The following is a 12,932-nucleotide window of genomic DNA, read 5'->3' on the forward strand; positions in this document are numbered from 1 at the left end:
AAAGAAAGAATGAATTAAAATAAGACAATGGAGCATATAACAACGATTCATAACGTTACAAAGACTGATCAATGATTAAACAAATAATCATCATTTTATTTCTATAGCGCCAACATATTCCGCAGCACTGTACATTTAGAGGGGACTTGTACAGACAATAGACATTACAACATAACAATAAACACATAAATCAACAGATACCAGGAGGAATGAGGGCCCTGCTGCTCGCAAACTTACAAAAAAAATAGTTTAGTTACTTTAATATTAAAGGGGATAGGTTGATATTTTAATATTTAAAGGGGATGGTTCTTCCTTGGGATAGGTAAAAAATATCCAATTGACGTCCCACACCGCCACCAATAAGCTGTTTGTCAAGATTCATCTATATACATAATTGTCTAAGGGGTACTTCCGTCTGTCTGTCTGTCCTACTGTCACGGTTATTCGTTCGCTGATTGGTCTCGGCAGCTGCCTGTCATGGCTGCCGCGACCAATCAACGACGCGCACAGTCCGAAAGAAAATGGCCGCTCCTTACTCCCCGCACTCACTGCCCGACACCCGCATTCACCCTCCAGTCTGCCCTCACACAGGGTTAATAGCAGCGGTAACGGACCGCGTTATGCTGCGGTGTAATGCAGTCCGTTACCGCTGCTATTAACCCTGTGTGACCAAGTATTTTTACTATTGACGCAGCCTATGCAGCACCAATAGTAAAAACATTGCATGTTAAAAATAATTAAAAAAATTAAAAATGATGATATACTCACCTACACCGCCTTTCCCGCTCCTCGCTATGCAAACAGCACGTTCCGGTCGCATGGATGGTGTGGCAGAAGGACCTGCCATGACGTCACGGTCATGTGACCGCGACATCATGACAAGTCCTGTGCGCCTGCGCGAAAAGGACCTGCCGTAACGTCACGGTCATGTGACCGCTACACAGTCATGTGACCGCGACGTCACGGCAGGTCCTGCACTACAAGGACCTTGCCGCTTGCAAGTGGCGGGAGAGTGGCGAGGAGCGGCAAAGGCGGCGGATGGTAAGTATAGCAGGACTTCCAACGGGCCTTCGGAAGGTGAGTATAGGATTATTTTTTTTTTCCGTCTCTATGCTACGTGGCTCTGTGCTGGGCAATATACTACGTGGCTGGATAATATACTCCGTAACTGGGCAATATACTACGTGGCTGGGCAATATACTCCGTAACTGAGCAATATACTATGTAACTGTACGTGGCTGGGCAATATACTATGTGACTGGGCAATATACTACGTGACTGGGCAATATACTACGTGACTGGGCAATATACTACGTCACTGGGCAATATACTACGTGGCTGGGCAATATACTACGTGGCTGGGCAATATACTACGTGACTGAGCAATATGCTACGTGGCTGGGCAATATACTACGTGACTGGGCAATATACTACGTGACTGGGCAATATACTACGTGTTTGGGCAATATACTACGTGACTGGGCACTATACTACGTGACTGGGCACTATACTACGTGACTGGGCACTAAACTACGTGACTGGGCAATATACTACGTGACTGGGCAATATACTACGTGGCTGGGCAATATACTACGTGGCTGGGCAATATACTACGTGGCTGGGCAATATACTACGTGACTGGGCAATATACTACGTGGCTGGGCAATATACTACGTGACTGGGCAATATACTACGTGACTGGGCAATATACTACGTCACTGGGCAATATACTACGTGGCTGGGCAATATACTACGTGACTGGGCAATATACTACGTGACTGGGCAATATACTACGTGACTGGGCACTATACTACGTGACTGGGCACTATACTACGTGGCTGGGCAATATACTACGTGACTGGGCAATATACTACGTGACTGGGCAATATACGTGACTGGGCAATATACTACGTGACTGAGCAATATATTACGTGGCTGGGCAATATACTACGTGGCTCTGCTATATACTACGTGGCTGGGCAATATACTACGTGGCTGGGCAATATACTACGTGACTGGCCAATATACTACGTGGCTGGGCAATATACTACGTGGACATGCATATTCTAGAATACCCGATGCGTTAGAATCGGGCCACCATCTAGTAACTTTATAAAGGCTGAGTAATAATGAAATAATAATAAAAAAAAGTTTAGTTACTCTTTAATAGAGATGTGCAACCTCGAACTCAAAACAAAAACTCTGAGCACAGATTTCTCCCGGATGTCCATTGCAATGTTTGGCGTTTCGGGGGAAGTCCGGAAAGGGAGAAGAAGAGAGAGATAGAGGGAGAGAATTTTCTAGCTCAAAAGTTCAGGCCCCCATTGTTTTCATTGGTTCTGGTTCCATTTTGGATACAGTTCTGGTTCCAACCTTTGGAATAAAGTTCGGGTTGGATACCAGAACCCAAACTTCCACAGGTCCGCTCATCCCTATTCTTTAGGCATGTTAATGAGATATTTTTAATTCTAAGTACAGTAGCTGCAAACAATATACTGATAATGTTCCTTCCAGGTGGCGCTGGTTGCCCAAGATCCGGTTTTATTTGCTGGAACAATAAAAGACAACATCACTTACGGACTCATCAGCAAAAGCAACGAGCAAGTGACAGAGGCAGCAAGGAACGCGAAGGCGGAGAACTTCATCAGCAACCTGGAGCAGGGCTACGACACAAGTAAGTGATACAAGCATTACATTCCACAGCCGAGATAAAAGATTTGTATTTATATTTTATATACACTATCATTACGGTGCGCAGTGCATTACGTATGAATGCCTTCCTGATGCAGGACTTAATAGCACTCGCTACGTTGGGTCTCCATGTCTGCAGCAGGCTCTGTAGCTGCGTCATACAGCCAGCATCTGCCACTAACAACAGCGACCAGCTACCTCTGATCTCTGCGGTTTAATTATTTACATGCTGCTGTCAATCACTGGTGACATTGTTACTTTCATAAAAGTCTAATTTATCAAAATAAAAAACAAATGAACCCACAAAGAGAAAAAATATCAAAATGCCAGATGTTGTTTTTCATCCGTTACTCCATACACAGCACTGGCCACAAATCTAGAGGTCGGAAGGTGTCTCCTATCAGGAGGCCTCATGTACATTAGGTTCTCCCACTTTCTGGCAAAAAATCATCAGGTTTTTACCGTAACGGTTCTGTCCCCTATCTACATTATTGTGCAGCATTTTCACGTCTGACTCTTGTTTTGACTTTTTAATCAGATTATTCTTAGATTCTTTGATTTCCTGTTTCCACAGATGTTGGAGATAGCGGGGCTCAGATGGGGGCCGGGCAGAAGCAGCGCATCGCCCTCGCTCGGGCGCTCGCCCGGAAACCTAAGTTACTTATTCTGGATGAAGCTTCCAGTTGTCTGGATGTAGAAACGGAGCACGAGGTGCGGTACGACGCTGGCCGGATCGGGGGGCTGCGGTCTGTTACTGTCCAACATTAATATATGTGTCCTCCACAGATCCAGCAGTCTGTGCAGAATATCCCCGGCCTCTCCGTCCTGATCATCGCTCATCGGCTGCGCACGGTGCGAGAAGCGGACCAGATTCTAGTTCTGGACAGAGGTCGGGTGGTCGAGCGCGGAAATCACACAGAGCTGGTGAAGAACGAGGAGGGAGCTTACTATAAACTCCTGAAGAACGGCGACTGAACCTAAAGCAGAGGAACATGGAGGAAATATTCTATAGACGTGGACGAAGTAACCCCACATAAATTATGTACATGTCCGAGACACGTGATGTAACAGTCACCGTCATCTCTTCCATCTTCTCCAGCTTTGCTCGTCCGCTCCTCCTAACCTGCTGCAGCTTTCCGTTAGGCCCCAGTTACACCAGTAGATAATCGTGTAAGGAAATAAACGATCTGATGTCAGGTAAGGATAATTGATAAGGTTCCATCACGTAATCGCGGCATCGACCATCGTTCACAGAAGCCATTGTCCCATGTGGAGCCGCCAGAGATGTAGCCCACGTGGACCTTCCTCCTGCCATCTCCTGGGGGTCTTTTGGCTTTTTTTTAACATACTCTACTGTCTGAGATGCGCAATGACTTTACCCCACTACGCCTCGTGGTTTTTTGTATTATAGATAGTGTGGGAAATTCAGGATTTCCTTGCGTAGACGTTTCACAAACTTCGGCAATAAACCCACATGCAGTATTCGATATTCCTCTGAATTTTTACATCACTCCTGGCCGACGATCATGCACGTGTCTCGGCAGGAGTGCCGGGTCGTAACTTTACTGGTGCCGATCACTTCCGATACAGAAGGACGATCCCTCATTCATACACATGAATATTTGGCTTGACCGACTGTTTGTGTGTTTTCAATAGGGATAGGTGAGAAAATAACTATATACAATGCACTCGTATAATGAGCCATTCACGTTGCACAGGGGCGGAACAATCGGTTATACGGCCATATTGTCCCCATACAATTGCAATAAATCGGCAGCACATGCTGTCTACATGCATTACCGATGATTCACATGCCAACATAAAGGATTAGCGGCACGATGACACACATCCATGGTGTAGAGCAAGCTTTTTTATGAATGTTCTACAATTATCGGCCCGTGTGATTGGCCTAGAAAGGATTTTTTTTTTACTTAAATACTAAAAAATAATTTTTGCAAAATGTTGAACTGTTTGTTTTTCGGCACATTCAAGCTTTGATGAGGTCAGAAAAAGCAGGTACAAAAGTTAAAATCTTCCCCGTGAGATCGTAATAAGGGGCCGAATGACGGATTCTCAAATAACTTTTTGACGCCAGAGACTATAGAAGGTAGACGATGCTAAATGGTTAATTAAACCCAATTGCAAAAATAATTAATAGACCCAATTACATGCATTTAAGAAAAAAAAAATGTCCTCAAAGGAGAATCGCCACATTGTTCAGCAGAACAGAGAAATGGTGCAGGCAGCGATTCTTTGCACACAAACAGCTGGTATGTCTGAACCCAGCAATAAAGAAAAAAAATGTATGTCTGCATATTTATTTTTTAAAGGAGGAAAAAAAGTAAATTTTCACCTACATCCTGAGATCCAGGAGACATCGTTAATAATTGACTTTTGATCTCAATCTGTATTGTACTATTTCTGAATAGAACATCTGATATTTTTCTAGTATTAGACTTTTTCTTGGTTTTGCATTGCAGAAAATGTGACAAAAATAAATAAAAAGTTTGAAAAAAGATTTGTGTTATTAATTATTTGGGTTATTTTTTTTATCTATATGGTGGAAATCTGTAAAAAAAATCAAATAAAACCCATCTTGTTTCATGTTTTTTTATGCCGGCAAAGAATTCTTCTTTTTTTTGTAATATATATATTTTTTAGATGTAATAGTGATACAAACAATATTTGTTTGTTAGGACCTTATTTATTTTTACAAAAGGGACATACCGGATCCAGGACAGATTGAGACTTAATCATTCAGAAATGAAACTAAATTCTGACGACCCCATATTTTTACACCAGGATTAATCTGAATATCTGCCTTTTATAAAGGGATTGTCTCAACTTTTAATTAGGTAAAATTACTAAAACGTATTAAAAATCCTCTATTCCCTAGACTGGAGGGATTTTTTATTTCAGTGTACTTCTCGTTGGCATAGTTACCGGCCACCTCTCATGGATCGCATTTAATCCTTGCAAGTGCAGCCCCGGAGCTTCCCAGATCACTAGATCCCGCCAACATCAGTGATCCTCTGCTAGAAGGGAGAGCGGTGCGCTCAGCGTTTCCGAACTGTCAATCATCATGAGCGCACCGACCCCCTGACAGCAGGAAGTCGGGAGGCAGAGGAGCGCCGTGCTCCTGAAGAAAAATTATACAAACTTTCTAAATCTGAATAGGTCTAAAATGCGTAACTATTGGGAGTTTTTATTTTTTAATTTTCCATTTTAAGATTTATATATCTTTTTATTTTTCTACCAATATTGATGTACGAGGAATTGTTTTTTTGGGGGCTTGTTTAGCTTAGCAAAAAGGTCTCCTCAAATCACATTTATATGTATAAATAAATGGTCAATATTAAGAACGGGAACATGACTTATTCCTTACACAGGAAGAGGGGAAGATTGCAGAAGTTAAATAAAGGGTTCTTTACAGTTAGAGCAGTAAAAGTGTGGAATGCCGACCACAGGAGGTAGTAATGGCCGACACTATATCGGCTATATCTATGGGAGGGCCGGATGATTTTCCCATAACAAATGGCACTATGGGTTATAATCTAGTGATCAGGAATGTACAGTATAACTGGTGAAGAAAAGGGAATTTTATGAACCCGTGTTTAAGCCAGAAACAGTAATTTCTCACTGGATACGGTACTGGATCACGGATGCAGGGTGTGGTCCGTCCGGCTTGGAAGCGAATTGGAAATCCCTCTAACCAAGTGGGGTTGGAAGCCTTCCTTCTAGCGCTGTGGTGTTGTAGTCCCTTGCTGCCTTAGGCTTCACTCAAGGTCCTCACGTTTTCTCTCTGTCCCCCTTTAGGTAGGACACTACCCGTACAACAAGTAGCTTGAGCCTTTTTACAGGATCTCTATCACGACCCGGGCTCCATTTGCTACTGTGTCCTCGGGTGTTGATGGTGGAAGGTAACTTGCAATCAGCTGTCTGCCAGTTTCTGCCGTGGGGCATGAAGTTACCCCCACAACCTCGGTCTTCTGGCTACCGGTATCTGCATTCAGCATGGAGCAAGCCCATTCTCAGCTTCTCTCTCCAGCTCTTCACTCTCCTGTGCTTCTTTTCCCTCTCAGTCTCCTACAGAATGCTCTGCTTTCTTTTTCCTTCCCAGGAGCCGCAGAATCACTCATCTCCACGGCCCCACCTCTCCTTCCTCTCTCCTCGCTCTCCTCTCACCAACTGTCTAACTCCAACTGCCTAGCAACTGCCTCCTCCTCCCGACCTGAGAGAGCAGCCCCCTGAAGTCAGGTGTAGAGCTCCCCCTTCTGGCCTGGAGTCAGAGCAGTGTTGTATGTGCTGAATACCTGTCAAAGGGATCCTTCCTCGCTTCCAAGCGTGACATCACTCTCCCCATGAGGAAAGCAATGCAACTGTAACAACCGGTTACCTGGGCTGTTACAGATGCACATCAATGACATGCGTCGGTATGAGGTGATGACGTGAGGCCTATTGCTGCTTTATGTGAAAATCGGCCGAGAAATGACAGGAGGGCAAGCGAAGGACCCAGCTGGGAGCTACAGAAAAAAGACAGGTGAGAGGCAGGAGTAGGGCAACTGAGTACAAGACAGGTGAGACACAGGAATAGGGCAACTGAGTACAAGACAGATGAGACACAGGAGTAGGGAAGGTGAGTACAAGACAGGTGAGACACAGGAATAGGGCATGTTAGTACAAGACAGATGAGACACAGGAATAGGGCAGGTGAGTATAAGACAGGTGAGACACAGGAATAGGGAAGGTGAGTACAAGACAGGTGAGACACAGGAATAGGGCAGATGAATACAAGACAGATGAGACATAGGAATAGGGCAGGTAAGTATAAAACAGGTGAGACACAGGAGTAGGGCAGGTGAGTACAAGCTTTTATTACTTTTTAACCCCTTGCGTTTGTCTATTATGTGCTGGCGTCTGGAGAGACCTAAGCACATGATAAATGTCCTATAAGACAATTAATTTTAATTTAAGTCAAATCCTCCTGAAAATAATTTTCCTCTCCATTCCATACAATAAATGTAATGGGTCCTTAAAGGCACTGTCACCTGAATTTGGAGGGAACAATCTTCAGGCATAGGGGCGGGGTTTTCGGGTGTTTGATTCACCCTTTCCTTACCCGCTGGCTGCAATATTGGATTGAAGTTCATTCTCTGTCCTCCATAGTACACGCCTGCGCAGGGCAAGATTGCAGCAGCACCTGAGGAGCTTGGGGCATGTTAGAGTCCCTGTAAAAAGGCTCAAGCTGCCCGTCGTGCAGGTACCTGTCCCAGGACAGGGGGAAACTGGAGGACCCTGTAGGAAGCTTCAGGCAGGAGACCTCACCTTTAATGGCGCTAGTTGGAAAGGCTCACGGACCTCTACTGGAACAGGAGAGCTCTCACTTGCCTCTGAGCCGGCCGGACCACCATCATCCATGCCTGGTACCCTGGACTGTGGCCAGCAACCTGCAGTAAACCAGGTAAAGACTTACAACTTGTCTCCTCTCATTTATTCACCGGCTTTACCATCTACGCCACACACCATAGGACCCCTGGGGACCCCGCTTCACCTGTGTAAGTGTAACATCTGGGCTGCAGCAACATCCCCCAGGGGACCCCTTTAATGCAGCGTCGGTCCAGCTACTGACTGAACTCCACAGGTGGCATCACGACAAACTTTGAACATTTAACCCCCTGTAACATTGTTGCCCAGGGCCACGGACCGGGTCACAACCACCGTGACAACCCCCCTTACGACAGGATCCGGTACCGAGTATCCCACTGCCCTGTGGGCGCGTCAGGGATAAATATAAAACAGTACCAGATCCACAGAGATAACTACATTGCGCGGTCACTGCTGCTCTGCCTCCTTATAGCAGCCACCTCAGAAGAGCCTTTCACTAAACTTTGAAGACAATATCTGCCTAGTAACAGATGATGAGTATAACTGACTGCAATTCTATTGGTTGCAGCATCTAACATTGTCATTACCCAGAGACTTATCATATAATGTGTAGGGGAAGCAGGCGCAGTATGTGTGAGCATGCGCAGAATAGGGGGGGACAGGCGCAGTATATACTTTTATATACCTTGATGTTTTCTAGAATACATTTGGGGATATAATATGTGCATGCAATTCATCCATGACTCTACAGTCAGACGGACCCCAGTGATGAGTTTATAGGGGATAACTTACAAACTTGGCACAAGCCTTTTTAATAACAATGAGGTACCGGAGGGCAGAAAGGAACCAGGAGATTATTACCACAGTGTGGACTTAGAAATGCGCCCTAATGGCGGAGGAGGGAAGAGTCAGCTCTCTGCTCCACCATTTGATCACAGCAGGCACAATGATATCACTACACCGTTTCAGCTGTGGGAGGAGCATACAACACAGACTACAGCAGCTTATCATGGGAAGGGGAATAAGTGCATCGGGGCATGTCAATGCACTTGAAATACAAAGACCATGTGGATTGACACGCCCCCAGTGCACTTCCAGCCTGATCTGCATATGGCATTGAATCTATGCAAAAAAAAAAAAATCCAAACGTATGATGGTGCTGAAACATTTAGGGTATGTGCACACGATTCGGAAAACGCAGCAGTTTCCCATTAGTTTGCATTGCAATGTAAACCTATGGGAAACAAAAAACGCTGTGCACATGCTGCAGAAAATAACGTGTGGAAACGCAGCGGTCTACATTCCGCAGCATGTCACTTCTTTCTGCGGATTCCGCAGCGGTTTTACAGCTGCTCCTATAGAAAACCGCAGTTGTAAAGCCGCAGTGAAATCCGCTGTAAATCCACGATAAATCTGCAGCAAAAACACAGCGTTTTTGCCCTGCAGATTTATCAGATCCGCTGCGGAAAAATCCACAGTGGACCATTATACATGTGCACATAGCCTTAGGAATCCTTCGCTCATTCGCCTTTTTCATGTTAACAAATATAATAAATAATAATTGTGTTTTTTTATTCTGTAACATTATATAGAAGCATCTTCCCTGTTCTTTGTTAAATCCTCTAAAATAGCCAGTGAACATGTAAAAAAACCCAACATGTTAACAACAGGGTATGTGCACACGTTGCGGATTCTCTGCGGATCCGCAGCTTTTTTTGCGGTGCAGAAACGCTGCAGATCCACAATTGATTTACAGTACAATGTAAATCAATGAGAAAAAAAAATGCTGTGCACACTTTGCGGAAAATCCGCTGCAGAAACGCTGCAGTTTAAAAGAAGTAGCATGTCACTTCTTTTTTGTGAATCTGCAGCGTTTTTGTACCCATTCCATTATAGAAAACTGCAGCAAAAACGCACAAAAAACGCTGCGGACCCACACAAAAAAAATGCAACAAATCCACAGGTGCGTTTTCTGCCAGGAGAGGTAGAATCCGCACCAGAAATTCCTAAGCCTAATCCGCAACGTGTGCACATAGCCTTAGGGTACCGTCACACTATACCATTTAGATCGCTACGACGGTACGATTCGTGACGTTCCAGCGATATCGTTACGATATCGCTGTGTCTGACACGCAGCAGCGATCAGGGATCCTGCTGAGAATCGTACGTCGTAGCAGATCGTATGGAACTTTCTTTCATCGCTGGATCTCCCGCTGTTATCGCTAGATCGGTGTGTGTGACACCGATCTAGCGATGCGATCCAGCGATGCGTTTGCTTGTAACCAGGGTAAACATCGGGTAACTAAGCGCAGGGCCGCGCTTAGTTACCCGATGTTTACCCTGGTTACAAGCGTAAAACTAAAAAACAAACAAACAGCACATACTTACATTCTGGTGTCCGTCAGGTCCCTTGCAGTCTGCTTCCCGCACTGTGACTGCCGGCCATAAAGTGAAAGCAGAGCACAGCGGTGACGTGCTTTCACTTTCACTTTACGGCCGGCAGTCACAGTGCGGGAAGCAGACTGCAAGGGACCTGACGGACACCAGATGTAAGTATGTGCTGTTTGTTTTTTTTTAGTTTTACGCTTGTAACCAGGGTAAACATCGGGTAACTAATCGCGGCCCTGCGCTTAGTTACCCGATGTTTACCCTGGTTACCCAGGGACCTCGGCATCGTTGGTCGCTGGAGAGCTGTCTGTGTGACAGCTCCCCAGCGACCACACTACGATTTACCTACGATCACGGCCAGGTCATATCGCTGGTCGTGATCGTAGGTAAATCGTATAGTGTGACGGTACCATTGGAGTCCTTGGTCATGAAAGGGTAACGGAGCTAAGGATACCGTCACACTATACGATTTACCTACGATCACGACCAGCGATATGACCTGGCCGTGATCGTAGGTAAATCGTAGTGTGGTCGCTGGGGAGCTGTCACACAGACAGCTCTCCAGCGACCAACGATGCCGAGGTCCCTGGGTAACCAGGGTAAACATCGGGTAACTAAGCGCAGGACCGCGCTTAGTTACCCGATGTTTACCCTGGTTACAAGCGTTAAACTAAAAAAAAACAAACAGCACATACTTACATTCTGGTGTCCGTCAGGTCCCTTGCAGTCTCTGCTTCCCGCACTGTGACTGCCGGCCGTAAAGTGAAAGTGAAAGCACAGCCGCTGTGCTCTGCTTTCACTTTACGGCCGGCAGTCACAGTGCGGGAAGCAGAGACTGCAAGGGACCTGACGGACACCAGAATGTAAGTATGGGCTGTTTGTTTTTTTTTAGTTTAACGCTTGTAACCAGGGTAAACATCGGGTAACTAAGCGCGGTCCTGCGCTTAGTTACCCGATGTTTACCCTGGTTACAAGCGAACGCATCGCTGGATCGCATCGCTAGATCGCTAGATCGGTGTCACACACACCGATCTAGCGATGACAGCGGGAGATCCAGCGATGAAAGAAAGTTCTAAACGATCTGCTACAACGTACGATTCTCAGCAGGATCCCTGATCGCTGCTGCGTGTCAGACACAGCGATATCGTAACGATATCGCTGGAACGTCACGAATCGTACCGTCGTAGCGATCGAAATGGTATAGTGTGACGGTACCCTAAGTAAATTACTGCGAACCATGAAGTAAACCTAGTTATGAAAAGGCCTTTGAGCTGAGTCAAATCCTTCTCATCCAGCCAACCAGCACCCTCCTCTACTGACAAGATGGGTCTCTGGCTTAGCTACAGACAGGTTCCTGGCTTAGATACAAATGGGTTTGTGGTTTAGCTACAAATCCGTTTCTTGTTTGGCCAATATCCTTAGTCATGTTGCAAGGCTCGTTAAAGGGTCAGATGACTTGTAGAATAGCAATCTCCAATAGTTAATACAAGAGTGTGAGAGAAAAAAAGCTATGGAGAACTCTTGCACTTTGCCTTTACAGTAGTTTTGGTAACTTTTGATTGTGACTGCCCTTCACAATTAAGGTAAAAAATAATACAAAATGTCACGAAGTGACTGTCCTAGCGTGACCAGACGAGCGGTCATAAATCAGCGAAACACGCAAGGGTACATCGGGGACACTAACAACGGTGGGCTCTGTCGGTAGGGATCGGGGGAATGGACACCTCCTGCACTCACCTGAGGATGTGCCCTGATCTTACTATCGTCCTTATACGGGTACTTTCACCCCATCGCCGGGCAGGATACCTAATCCCTCGCTTGCCCTGCTCTAATCCCTAGGTAGGGAGCTGGCAGGTGAGAACACTGGTCCCACTGCTGCACTAATACAACACAGGGGAAGATACAGAGGGACAAAGCAACAAAGCTTTCTCTGCTGCAATGCACCGCACATGGAGTAAAGCACCAGATACCAGTATTCAGCTGAAGAACCACTGAACCAGCAACCTCCAGTGTTCAGCACAGTTGGTACTCAAAAGGACCTGTATAACCAACAGTCAGCTGATGCATCAGGTGACCTTTTAAAGGAAGGTGGGTGTGGTCACCACCCACATCAGGAGACTAGGCAGCAATGTAATTATACCAGAGGCCACCAAGGGGAGGAAAAGCTGCATTAACCCCTGATAACCTGAAAGGAAAAAAAAATAATTTGAGAGGCCAGATCTGTCACAGATCTAAACATGGATTGTGACACAAGGACTGAATATTGGCCCAGGTGGCTCATGTACTCTAGACCGTAGGTTCTCAACCCTTCAGGTAGATGACATGTCTCTAAGTGGAATCTATGCTGCCCAGTGTCAGATCATAACTTCAGAGGTATGTAATTTGTTTCAGTAGGAACATTGAGAAACACAAATCCAGATTACGTGGGCCTCACGATTTATACTACTCAGCCTGCAGCATTTCTCCAT

General features: G+C 45.6%; 1 protein-coding gene across 1 annotated transcript in view; it reads left to right on the forward strand.

Moving 5' to 3' along the window:
• LOC138661547 (antigen peptide transporter 2-like) overlaps window positions 1-5,209 on the forward strand; it is a 33,441-nt gene extending 28,232 nt beyond the window's left edge. Inside the window, exons 10-12 of the mRNA XM_069746346.1 lie at window positions 2,515-2,674; window positions 3,266-3,402; window positions 3,478-5,209. Of these exons, the coding sequence (XP_069602447.1) occupies window positions 2,515-2,674; window positions 3,266-3,402; window positions 3,478-3,666 (486 nt within the window). The 3' untranslated portion in view covers window positions 3,667-5,209. The remainder of the gene's footprint in view (window positions 1-2,514; window positions 2,675-3,265; window positions 3,403-3,477) is intronic.
• The last annotated feature ends 7,723 nt before the right edge of the window (window positions 5,210-12,932 follow it).

This window comes from Ranitomeya imitator, chromosome 2 (assembly GCF_032444005.1).
Source record: "Ranitomeya imitator isolate aRanImi1 chromosome 2, aRanImi1.pri, whole genome shotgun sequence".
Classification (NCBI taxonomy): domain Eukaryota; kingdom Metazoa; phylum Chordata; class Amphibia; order Anura; family Dendrobatidae; genus Ranitomeya; species Ranitomeya imitator.